Consider the following 13,013-nt stretch of genomic DNA (forward strand, 5'->3'; position numbering starts at 1 on the left):
GTCTTAACATCTATCCAGTCATCTTAACATCCAATCATCCATCCATCCTTTTTAAAATACATACATCCATTCAATTATCCATCCACTCACCTACTCACCTACTCCATCAGTCATGCAGATACCCATTCTCCACTCATTCAACAAGACATCCATCCATCCACACCCTGCCACCCAGATCGCCATCCACCCATCCCTCTATCCATCTGTTTGTCCATCCATCTATCTGTCTGTCCATCCATCCTCCAAACAAATTGGTCCCTTCCTGTTGATTGGAGTTAGTTCTCTTCAACTCAGCTCAGTTAACTTCAATTTAATTCACCTACTCAATTCATACGATGGCTGGTTTTGCCTATGGCAAGTGTGCCACATCTCTGTCCAATGGGAGACATCTTCCTGTCCTTCATGGTCAGATCTGAGTCTCACCTCCGTTAACACTTTGCTGCTGCCATCAGCAGAAGCCATTGACTTGGAGTAGCCAACCGTGGAAGAGAGTTTGGCCTTCATGAACTCCATAGGACAGAGGTCAGACTCGGAGGGGTGAAGGTGCAAGGGAGACAAGCACGAAGAGCAGCAGCTGGGGATTTGGCTCCATGGAGGGAGGAGATTTGCCCAGCCTGGATGGGGTAACGGGACTCAGGGAGAGCTCAAGAGGAGGCCAAGGAGCCGCTGAGAGGGAAGGGGGGCACTCAGTGGGGCGCCAGCGGCGCATACCTATCATCCTAGCTACTTGGGAGGCTGAGATCTGAGAACTGAGATGTGAAACCAGCCCAGGCAGGAAAGTCCACAAGGAGACTCTTACCTCCAATTAATCAGCAAACAAGTGGGAAGTGGAGCTGTGGCTTAAAGCTAAGGGACAGTGCCCACCCCTGAGTTCAAGCCCCATCTTGGCACACCCACACCCACACACACACACACATACGTGAACTCTAGAAGCCGTGTCCCTGCTTGGTGATTGTGCCAGCCTCACCATATTCCTGCTATGTGACTTGGCACAGAGTTTCACCTATTCGGGCAAAATGGGAACAATAAGATCTACGTCATAACATTGCCGTTACAGAAAGTGCTTAAACCTACAAGAGCCCAGTAGCTGCCTGAGCTCTCTTTTCCACTGAGCACCTGCTCTATACAGGTGCCGTGCCAAGAGCGGCATGTGGAGCGCGTGGCCCTGCACCCTGTCAGCTGTGCTCCAGGGAAGGGATTGTTGGACCCAATTTTCAGGAAGAAAGGAAGAGTGAGGGAGTCCAGGCCTTGCTCACATCACACAGGGTGATGGGTGGAGCCGGGCTGGGCGGCAGACCCCTCCATTCCACTGTCCCCGTACTCCCCACCGTCCTCTCCTGCTGCTTTGAAAGGGGTAAATGAGCTGGGGTGCAGACACTCAAAGACTTCCATTTGGCTCTCTGGTGAGCTCTTTTGGCTTTCTTTATTTTGGCCTTGAGTTATTGGTCATTATTGTTTCTTTTTATTTTCCCCAGTGGTCAGGAAAGGTACCTTCTCTAGATCACCTGAAGGATTAACCTCAACAATGGAAACTACATCATTCACAATGGTTTCTTTTTTTGGCCTTCCACACTAGGATGTTTGACCTTTCTGCCATACTGCTTCCTTCCTCTTTCCATATGGGTTGCCTTTCCTACCTTTAACACCTTTTTAATTCATGTATTTCGTACTGTGAGCTCTTCCATTCATAGAAGAAATGGAATAAATAGGGGCTGGAGTAAATGAAAGGGAGGAATTGCCCATTACAAGTAAATACATCCAATAAAACAACTTGAGGGAAGGGATGTGCCCATCACCCAGCAGCCCCCACCTCAGGGTCTAGCCTGCCTGGGGAGTTTGCAGGGAAAGCCCAGTGATGATTTTCTCAGTTGTGTGGGAATCAATGGTGCCTCTTGCATGTGGCATAGAATCCAGAGGTCTGACCTTGGCATTATGGGCCTGACCTCTGTCTCATCCTGTGTCACTTGTCCCTGTGTTCTCCCGGGATAATTAGTCGGGTCACTTTGAGGATCTACTCAAAAGCCAATGCCTTTCCTGCCTCAGGAAAAAAGCCATGCACATGTTGTGCTTTCTGCTTGGACCTCTGTGCTCCCTTCCACCCCCTACTTTTACTTGAATTATATTCCTTCTTCTCCACATTTTAGCTGGAAGCTAGCATCTCCAAGAAGAAGGCAGCCCCTTGCCAAAGCTCCAGGTTTGCAGTCAGCAATACCTGCAGCCATGTGTACAAACCAAGCTGGTCATGACGACCTCTCTACATCCAAGATGATCACAGCCTCAGTCAGCACCATGTGGGATGGAAGAACCACCCCCTGACTCTCTGAATTGTGAGCTGTACTATGTTGGTTGTGGGGCTAAGCCACTAAGTTTCAGATAAGCACACTGACTGACACGTCCATGAGCTGAATGAAGGGATGGATGGATGGATGAATGAATGGATGAATGAAAGAGTGGGTGGACCAATGGGGTCCCAAGCCCCAGGAGGAAGTGGGCATGGCTTGCTCTCAGGGCTTTGGTGGCTCAGAAACATGCAGTGATTCCTGGCATGGCCTCTGTCCCCCAGTGACAGAGGTCCTGCCAGGGTCAGTCACCCCTGGCCTTTCTCATTGTCCTTGGGATCTTATTTAGTGATCTGGTGGGTCTCTAGAAATGCGTTCAGATAGTGGGGACACGGCTCTGGATTCAGACACCCTATCTTTGGCCCCAGCTTTGCCACATTCTGAGACTATCTCGGTGCCAAGAGCAGCCATGGAGGGCTGACTCAGACTCAGGGCTATGTCAACGGGAGCTTGTGTGACTGCTCCCAAGTCCCACACAGCTCTGGTGTCACAGGCAGGCTACTTCTGCAGGTAAGAACAAGGCATCCAGCTAGCACTTAGATTACTTATGAAGATCACGCTGCCAGTGAGCGGCCTGAGCCAGAACTCGAACCCTGGGAGAGTGGCTCCAGACTCTACCTCCCTACCCTCATACCAACCTGCCTTTCTGAGCCTCAACCCCTATCTCTGTAAAGGGGATATGAATACCAGCTCATTCGAGCTGGGTAACATTCAATGTGGCGGTATCTGGCCAATCATAAGTTCTCAATAAGACCCAGTTCGTTGTGGCAAGATGGATAGACAGGGACCTACAGAGAGGGCTTTGTAGGTTTTACTGTGAGAGCACGAGGGGGTTATGAAAGGCTTTATTTTTTGTTTTTATTTTTTGCCAGTCCCTGAGTTTCTTTTGCTCCAGGCTAGCACCCTACTACTTGAGCCACAGCCACTTCTGGCTTTTTCTGTGTATGTGCTACTAAGGCATCAAACCCGGGGCTTCATGCATGCTAGGCAAGCACTGAACCACTAAACCACATTCTCACCCCTAAAGGTTTTAAAATGAGAGTGACATAGAGAAACTGTGGTCTAGCTTGTGTCCTATCATCTTTCTCTGCTCTCCTCCAGCTTGCTCCGTCCTGCCTGATGTTGTTGCGTGGGCTTCACGCTCCATACCTTATCTCTCCATGCCTTTTTAAGATTTGTGCCACTCAAAGAGAGACGCAGGTCACAGAGACTTCTTGAGGTGAAGGAGATGGGAAGGGATGTGCTCCTTTTCCCCTCATGGTCTCCCCTCCATGGTGCTTGGGTCTTATTCCCCCTTTTCCCCTAGGTGTTGGATGGTCCCATGGTAGTACAGGAGAGGAGAGAGCAAGCATGAGTGAGAGAAGACAGCAGGAGAGAGGGAGACTGTGAATGAGAGAGAGAGAGAGAGAGAGAGAGAGAGAGAGAGAGAGAGAGAGAGAGAGAGAGAGAGAGAGAGAGAGAGAGAGAGAGAGAGAGAGAGAGAGAGAGAGAGAGAGAGAGAGAGAGAGAGAGAGAGAGAGAGAGACTGTCAAGGGAGTAAGAGAAAAGGAGGAGGAAGGAGGAAGTCTGGATGACTGCCTCAGGGCACCATGCACCTGGTGACAAATTCAGGCCATCTGACCGACATTGTGTCCCTTGTTCCTGACAGATGTCACGAGCATGTGTCAGTGCCTACACAGATGCACGCCCTTGACGTCTGGTGCCTGCATTCTGTAGATGTGAGTAGCTAGGGCATAGTGTGCACCCCTGTGGCTGGCTGCTGGATGAGCCCATGCCTAGCCGGAATGCTGGGGATGGACAGTCCTCAGCCTTACACTACCCCCTCCTCTGTGAGCCCTGCTGGGCCCAGGCTCTTCCTCCTCTCCTGCAACCACAAGTCTCTGCTGCCTTGTCCAACTCTGTGTCTCTAACAAGAGCGCCCAGCAGAATGGCCTGTATTCTTGTCATCTGTGCTCTTGGAACAAGCTCAGAGCCTGCTGGAGAGAATGGGGCCAGTAAATCAGACATGTTTACATGCATGTCCCTCATTGCACAAGTACGTGCCTGTGTGTGCGCACACATATGGGAATATGCATAGAAATGCACACAGGAGTATACATGTGAATGAATGCACACTGCACACGTGCTGTGGACATGGCTATGTCTCTAAGGTGTGCATGAACGAGCCTGTATGCATGCAAGTCCCCATGGAGACTTAGGCAATGGTGTGCTGGAAAAGTTCTAATGACTAGCTCTCCATTGAAAAATATCCCTAGCCTGTAATCCCAGCTACTCAGGAGACCAAGATCTGAGGATCATGGTTCGAAGCCAGAGTAGGCAGGAAAGTATGAGACTCATCTCCAAAAAGCCAGAAGTGGTATGACTCTAGTGATAGACCTGCCTTGAGTGAAAAAGCTAAGAGTGCCCAAGACCTGAGTTCAGGCCTCTGGATGGGTACACACACACACACACACACACACCACACACACACACACACACACACACAATTTGTCCATTTCTGTGGTGTGAGCCCTTCACTATGGCTGCCCCAGCTGCCAAGGCATGGCCACTGAACCACAGGAGATAATCTGTAGGAGCTGGCCAGCACACCTGGGGACTGGGGTGTGTGTGTGTGTGTGTGTGTGTGTGTGTGTGTGTGTGTGTGTGTGTGTGTGTGTGTGTGTGTGTGTGTGTGTGTGTGTGTGTGTGTGTGTGTGTGTGTGTGTGTGTGTGTGTGTGTGTGTGTGTGTGTGTGTGTGTGTGTGTGTGTGTGTGTGTGTGTGTGTGACAGTGAGTAGCTCATGGCTATGCTCCTGCTGCTTAGGAGGAGTCTGCCGGCTAGCTGGGGATGCTTCTTTGCAGAGCTGGTACATCAGTGAAGCAGAAGGTGATTGGCCACAGGCCAGCTCTCTCCATCTCCCTTGGAAGCCTGTCCAAGCTGATGCTCCTTGTTAGGCCAGATGAGACACTCCCTGAGACAGCGCCTACCCTCACCCTTACAGACCAATGCTCAGGAGGGCCAGAGAGGTGGGGGGAGGCAGAGGAGGAAGAGGAGGGAGCAGGGAGTTAGGCAGAGGAGAGGAAGAGCTGGACAGACTGGGGCTCTGAGCTTTCCCAAAGACATTTCTCTGGTCCCATCATAGCCTCCAACTAGAGTTTTCTTCTATAAAGGACAGGTCTTCTGGACTCACAACTTTTTATCTGTCCCTCTGGAGTCAGAGACTTGGGCTCTGAATATTGGGATCTCCATTCAAAAGCCAGAGAGAGAGAGAGAGAGAGAGAGAGAGAGAGAGAGAGAGAGAGAGAGAGAGGGAGAGGGAGAGGGAGACAGAGAGGGAGAGGGAGAGGGAGAGGGAGAGGGAGAGGGAGAGGGAGAGGGAGAGAGAGAGAGAGAGGGAGGCAGACAGACAGATAGACAGGCAGGCAGACAGACAGACACAGAATTGCTTCAAATGGGATGCTGGGAATTGCAAAAAGCAATTAAAGAAATCCATTGAAATGAGGACCAAGCTATACAAAAAAAATCTTTATTTCATGTACCAGGATTGTTTTCTGTTTGTTTGTTTTTCAGGTTTCTGCTTTTTAAAATTTTTTTTTCTGTTAACAGTCTGAAAAAAAAAAGACCCACCAAGAAAATAAAATGGAAGTTGTTTCCTTGAACTGCTTGGAGCCGAATACAAGCCGTCACCCACCATAGGAAGCCGTGCCCTGGGGGGGTCTCTACGGGGTCCCTTTCCTCCCAGCCCCCTAGCCCTTTCTGCCACCCCATGTACCAGAGGCCTTCTTGAGGTAGCCCCTGGCCCAGGCCTCACAGCCTGGGAAGATGGGCGCTCGCTGCGCAGACACGGCCCGTGTTCAGGGGATTGAGCTGCTTTCTGGGCAGTCAGGGCACTTGCTTGCTAGCTTTCCTTGCTTCTCTTTTTCTCCCTAGGTTTTTGATGGTCAGGTGTAGAAGCTAGTGGGAAAGGGATCACATTTGGGCGGGGAGGGATAGATCGCCATTTCTGCCCAGTCCAAGAGAAGCTCAGTAGCCACCACACTTAATTGACCCCTGTGCCCTGGGGCCTCAGGCCCTCCCCTGCCCTCTGGCCCAGGCTGGTCTGTCTTGCGCTGGGGCTGTCGTGGGGCTCCAGTTTCTGCTGACCTTTGTGATTGAACTTTCCTCTTGACAAAAGACAGGCAGGACAGTGGGGAGTGGGCCTTGTGAATGTGTCTCTTCCCCTTGGCCTGGACCTCAGGACCCTCCAGGCAGGTGGGTGCCCAGAGAGTGATAACAAAGAAAGGCTGGGGTGCATCCAGCCTGGGCCTCACCATCATAGGACTGGCTCTAAGGCTGGTTGAAAAGTTCTGGCTTGGGAAAGCGGTTGGATTGTATTGTCTGAACTGGCCCTTGTCACTCTGGCAAAGGAAGGGGAGAAACCAGGGGTGTCCCTCCATACTAGTCTGGGGTGCAATTTTAACTGCAAAGTGGGCTCCCCTCTGGGGACCCACTCTGCGAAAACTCTCTCCACTCCATGAAGGGCATCCTTCACTCCTCCCAGCAAACCTTAGAGGGACCTCTTTCTCACTGATCCCAAAGACAGCGGGGAACCCTGGTGGCTGACCTCTTTGCTAAAGGAAGTTGCTTCCAATGTCTGTGATGGGCTTATAGCATTTAAGAGAGGACACAACATGCAGAGCGGCTCAGGGAACTCCTGTGTCCTCTCCGTCTGCGGAGTGGCAGGATATAGTGGCTCGTGTGTGTTTTTGCTTTGACACTGAATGTAGGGCAGGGGCTGGGGAGCACAGTGAGGAGGCATGTGGGGTGTGTGAATGTGTGTGTGTATGAGAGAGAGAGGAGAGGAGAGGAAAAGAGAAGAGAGAAAGAAGAGGAGAGAAGAGAGGAGGGGAGGGGAGGCGAAGACAGGAAAAGTGAGGAGAGGAGAGAACGAAGGGAAGAAGAGAAGAGGAGAAGAGAAGAAGAGAAGAGGAGAGAAGAGAAGAGAAGAGAAGAGGAGAGAAGAGAAGAGAAAAGAAGAGAAGAGAAGAAACTGCTGGCTTGGGAAATGTTCTCAATGTCATTGAAATTATTGGCAGCTGTTTTGGTCATCCCAGGCATCTTCCTCCAGGCAAGTGGCAGATCTTAAAAGTCATAGAAACACAAGAAGGGGCCTTTGGAGCCTGTCTGGGTCTGTCCACATGCTTACACAGAGAGAAGCTTATACAGAAAGGCCACATGGCAAGAAAGTCTAGAATCCAGACCCAGATTCTAGCTGGTGCCCTTCCATACATGTGACTGGTGCACGTGCGTGCGTTGGCATGGTGTAGTGGCAGGCACAGGGGGCATCATGTGGAATATTGTCATCCATGGCTTTGCAGGGTGCAGACCAGACCAGTTCCTCAGAGCCACACCCCTGGTTGCGTGAGGGGTGACAGCAAGCCATGAGCACTGGGCTTAGAGGACTGTGGATGTGTGTGTGTGTGTGTGTGTGTGTGTGTGTGTGAGATGGGGACCAGGAGTGGGGTGTGGGGTCTCCTCTTTCCACAGCAGTGCCTTCCTGCTAGCAGGAACCCCCCTGGAGCTCTTGGGGCCTTTTTCCTGTCCCTCCAGCTCTACACCCAGCTCCCGTCTCTCACAATGGTTTTTCAAAAATGGATTTATATATTTGTTTTCTGTTTTTGTCTTTACAAGTTCCCTGCTAAATTTTAAGTCCCCCACCCCACCCCGTTTTTTTTTGTTTGTTTTCACAGTTTAAAGCTGGAAAAGAATTAAAAGAAAAATACTATCTGATTTTCTTGCAAGTAAATCCACTTATATATTTACATTTATTTATAGTCTGTGGTTTTTTTATTAAAAAAAATCACCACTTGTTTTTCCTTTTTTTTTCTTTTGTAAAAAGAAACCTTTTTGCAATGTCATTGTTGGACCTGCTGGGTCCCCAAAGGGGGTATCAGTGAGTCCAAGGACCCCCCCCCCCAAAGGCTCAAAGAGCCCCTTCCCACGAGGCTGGGAGCCTATGAGTCTGGGGGGGGGGTCCATCATCGCCCCAAGGTCATCAGTGCCTTGAGGTGAGGGGTGAGAAGGGAGAGCTGCTTTATATCCCCTGGGGGCTGGGCATCCCCTAACCCGAAGAACAGGAGTTTGGGGAATAGTGACCCCATAAGGCTCCCTCTGAGCATTCCAGGGGAAGCCCCTTCTTCCCCCTCCCCTCCAGCAGTCTTCCCTCCCCCTTCCCTTCCCTCAAGGCTTAGGAAGTCATCACAGTGGGCTAAGGAATGGGAACCTGGGGCTGAGCAGCCCCAAGCCCACCTCACCTCTAGGCACCTAACGGACAGGGGGGGTCCAAGGGCTCAGGTCACCTGGAGGCCAATTGCCCCATTGGTGCTGGGCGGAACAGGCTCTGGAGCCAATCAGCTTCCCCGGGAGTTCCAGGCCTGCCAGTGACCACGCCCCCTGGCCCTGAGTCTCCACCCCCTACTCGCCCAGGGAGGCGGGGCCTTCTGGGGCTAAAGGGAACAGGTTACTTTTTAATTTTAAAACTTTCCCCGTGTTGAAATAAAAAAAGGAACATAAAAACCCGAATGAATAATAAGGACATCCCTCTTCCTCTCCATCCTCACTACTTTATGTGTTATGTTATTTGTTATTATTATTTTTTGCTTTACTGTTATCTTGGTTCCCTTTTATTTTTTTTCTCACTTAAATTGGTTTTTTTTTTTATTAAATGTTAAAATAATGGTACATGGGAAGTCATGCATTTTCTTTGAGATTTATTTTCTATTTAATCTTTTGTTTTTAAATCCCTCTCGCTTTAAGTGTGTTAAGTGTTTCCTCGTTTAGTTTTCTCGCGTGGCCTGTGGCTTGCTTTGTTCCTCTTCTATTTTTTTGTTAATTTACTTGTTATGTTTTTCTCTTTTTTTGTTGATTTTTTCTGTTTTTTTTTGTTTGTTTGTTGTTGTTGGTTTTTTATGTGTTTTCTGTGTGGTTTTTTTTTTTTTTTTGCGTGTGGAAGGTCTCCCGTGGGTGGATTTCCCCCTTCCCCTCTGCCTGGACCCTGCGCCTCCGGTCCGGCCCTCCCTCCCCCCAGGCGGGCAGCCCCGGCCGAGGTCTTCAGACGGGTGTGGTCCTGCGGTTGGCTGTGTTGGAATGTAGCGAGTCCTTGCTCTCCTTGGGGATACAGTTGTGGACTTGGAGGAAGCTGTTGTCCCTGTCCGAGTTGTAGGTGGCGGTGGGCGTGGTGGCGGCCTTCAGCGGGTCCCTGCTGAGCGTGTACATGGAGATCTCGGTGGACGGCAGGGTGTTGAAGCCCTTGATGCCCACGGGCGAGGCGTCCCTGGAGTGGGAGGGCTCGGTGGAGCGCGAGCTGGAGCGGCTGCGGCGCTGGTAGCGGTAGCGGTAGCTGGGGATGCGGGTGATGGCCGAGGCCTGGAGGTAGTCCGTGGCGCGGGCCGTGGCCCGCAGCTGTTTGTGGCGGTCGATAAACATGTGCACCGCCAGCACCCCGACCATCTCGGCGATGATGAAGGACAGGGCCCCGAAGTAGAAGGACCAGCCGTACGAGTAGCTGTTCTTTTTGGAGTCGCTCTTGGAGGGGTCCCCGGCATTGGCAGATATGTACACTATGATGCCAATGATGTTACTCAGACCTGGGCACGGGGCAGGGCGGGCGGCAGAGACAAGGCCGTTAGTTCTGGGGTGGGCGTGGGGTGGGGGTGAGGCCGCTGCGCCCCCCCTGCCCCCCACCTGGCCTAGGTTTTCACAGTCAGAGCATCTGTTCTTGTGAACCTGTCTGTCCGCCAGGGATACTGCAAACGTCATCTTTTCCGTTTTTCTTTTTGTGCCTGGACTGGGACTTGAACTCGGGGCCTGGGTGCTGAGCATTTTGACCCAAGGCTGGTGCTCTACCATTTGAGCCACAGCTCCACTTCTGGATTTTTTTTTTTTTTTTGGTGGTTAATTGGAGATAAGAGTCTCACTGACTTTCCTGCCTGAACTGGCTTCAAATCAACATCCTCAGATCTCAGCCTCCCTAGTAGCTAGGATTACTGGTGTGCCCGGCTCAACTTCGTAGTTTAAGTCATTCAGGGTGCGCTAGGATGGGAAAGGCTGGTAGACAGAGAGGAGGAGGCCAACATTTCACACGCAATCAGCTGAGTAGCAATAATACTTACAATAAGAATTGAAATTGCTTACTGAGTGCTTTACAAGCAACTTGCAGACCAGGAGACAGAAGATCACAGGAAACAGAAGATCACAGAGGTTTCTCTCCGTGTACTTCCGTCTCCTGGAAGGAAGGAGCTGTGCTGAAGGCAGCACAGCTTTGCAAGCAGGTCTACCTTGGTTAGGCATGGTTCCTGGAGACAGATGGCCTGGCTTCAAAGACTAAGCCTTTACCTGAGTCTCCTGCTCTGTAAACAGGCTCCTTTATCAAGAGGACTGCTTCTAGAGATGAGGAAAGGATGGGAATCTGACTTGAGAATGTTCAGAGAATCCCTCTGCATATGGGAAGTGCTCCGAGGTGTTAGTTTTATCCAGTGGCTCAAGTTCAATCCCTGTTCCTTTCTGGGCATCTGAAACCAGTGTACCTCATCATACAATCCAGCTCAGAAAGCTGGTTGTGGGGGCCTGGCTGCAATAGTGGGGGCGAGGGGGGAGGAGAGTCTTCCTTGGGCTTAGCTGGGCATCAGGTAGGGGCTCAAGAAATGATGGGGGGCCAGATACTGGTGGCTCATGCCTGTAATCCTAGCTACTCAGGAGGCTGAGATCTAAGGATTGTGGTTCAAAGCCAGCCCAGGCAGGCAAGTCCATGAGACTCTTATCTCCAACGAACTACCAGAAAACTGGAAGTGGCACTGTGGCTCAAAGTGGTAGAGCACTAGCCTTGAGTGAAAAGGGTCAACACTCAAGCCCCAAATTCAAGCCCCAAGACCGATAACAATGACAAAAGAAAAAAAAAAAGAAGAAAAGATAAAAAGAAAAAAGAAAAGAAATGATGGGGCCCCTTGGTTGTCCCCCACTTTGTCTGCTCAGTGGATTTGCATGGGCAGAGCATGTAGGATCAGGCCTGGTATTTCCAAGTGGTGGGGAAGATGGTCCAATGGGCAGCTGGGGGGGGGGGGCTGAGGTTCCCGGGGGACTCAGTGAGGGCTCTATAGAGCCTTCCCTTGAGACAGCCCAGGACCAGAGATGTCCCTCACCCCAGGTCCCCCAGGCCTCCTAGCCCTGCACTTGGGGGCTTCCCTTACCCCTCTGCTGGCCCGCCCACCCGGTGCGCTCACCTGCGGACACGAAGAAGATGCCGGCACTCAGGATGATGTTGTGCCGAGTCTTGTAGAACTCGCTGGCTGCAATGCAGAGCCCACCCATGAAAAGCAGAATCACGCTGAGGATAGGGAAGATGCTCGAGGCTCTCACGGCCCCTGCAGGACACCGAGGGCCAGGGAGGGAGAGAAAGAAGTGACCGTGAGGCTGTGGGATGGGGTGTAAGGGGAAGGGAATGGACCACAGCAGTCAGGCCTTCCAGAACATAGCCTAGGTCTGGGTTGCTTAGCAACAGGAGAGAGGGCGGGAGGGAGGGCCACTTTCCTTCAAGAGCTTTCCTCTATCTTCAGGACCAATCTCCAGCCCTTTGTCAGGCACACAGAGGCCCCTGTGGGGACTCCTGCATCCCAGTGGCCATGTTCTTTCTTGCTTAGCAGAGCAAACTGCCCATGGCACTGTTTTCATGCTGAGGACTTTTGGCATACTTAATGGAAATGTCTTTTTCTGTCCTCTCAGCAAGCTTCTATTCATGCATCAAAACCCAATTCAAAGTCTTATCTGTGAAGTCTTCCCTGACTTCCTCATGCAAAGCTGTTAGCTAAACTTTCTCTTATGCCTTGGAGAGCACTGGCACAGTGAGAGGGTGGCAGGGCAGCTAATGGATCTACATGGCTTGAATTGGAATCTGTCTGTAGCATTTATTAGCATGTACATTTGGGGAAGTTATCATGTCTCTGTGTGCCTCAGTTTCCTTACCTGTAAAACAGAGAGGACAATAGTATTTGCCTCCTAAGTTTGCTGTGAGGATTAAGTGAGCTGAGAAAATAATTCATTTATAAAAGAAGGTACTGGGAGCTAGGTACCAAATAGCTCACATTTGTAATCCTAGCTACTCAGGAGGCTGAGAGCTGAAGATCATGATTCAAAGCTAGCCAGGATAGGAAAGTCCGTAAGACTCTTATCTCCAATGAACTACTCAGAAAAAGCCAGAAGTGGAGCTGTGACACAGTGGTAAAGTGCTAGCCTTGAACAAAAAGAGCTCAGGAATAATGTCTAGACCCTGAATTCAAGCCCCAGGATTGACACAAATAAACCCAACAACCCAAAAAAGGTACTGGGGCAAGAAATAGTAATTACTGATACCATAGGGACCTTTCGGCCAATGCCAGGGATTGGCTGTTTGGGGATGTGTTTTGGGGTGAGTGTAACACTTCCTGTCCCTTTGAGTAGCTACATAGCCAAGAGGTTCTGTCTAGACTTGTTGTTTTGGGGCTTGGTTCTGGAACTTGAACTCTAGGATTTATATCCTCACTTGGCTTGTTAGCACTGGGCTGGAGCTCTACCACTTCAGTCATGCCTCCAGCCTGATTTTTTATATGGATTTTTCCTCCCTGGGCTGACTACAAACCATGATCTTCCCAGTCTCTGCTTCTTGAGTAGCTAGAGTTAAAAGT

At 50.7% G+C, this 13,013-nt stretch overlaps 1 protein-coding gene across 2 annotated transcripts in view; it reads right to left on the reverse strand.

The window, feature by feature from the left end:
• Nucleotides 1-8,526: 8,526 nt before the first annotated feature.
• Nucleotides 8,527-13,013, reverse strand: part of Cacng2 (calcium voltage-gated channel auxiliary subunit gamma 2) — a 102,105-nt gene continuing 97,618 nt past the window's right edge. For both annotated transcript variants that reach the window (XM_069999432.1, XM_069999431.1), the window contains 2 exons: nt 11,577-11,717; nt 8,527-9,944 (listed from right to left, as the gene is read on the reverse strand). In XM_069999432.1, the coding sequence (XP_069855533.1) occupies nt 9,409-9,944; nt 11,577-11,717 (677 nt within the window). In that variant the 3' untranslated portion in view covers nt 8,527-9,408. The remainder of the gene's footprint in view (nt 9,945-11,576; nt 11,718-13,013) is intronic.

Source organism: Dipodomys merriami, unplaced genomic scaffold (genome assembly GCF_024711535.1).
Source record: "Dipodomys merriami isolate MVZ:Mamm:240054 unplaced genomic scaffold, mDipMer1.0.p SCAF_55, whole genome shotgun sequence".
NCBI lineage: Eukaryota > Metazoa > Chordata > Mammalia > Rodentia > Heteromyidae > Dipodomys > Dipodomys merriami.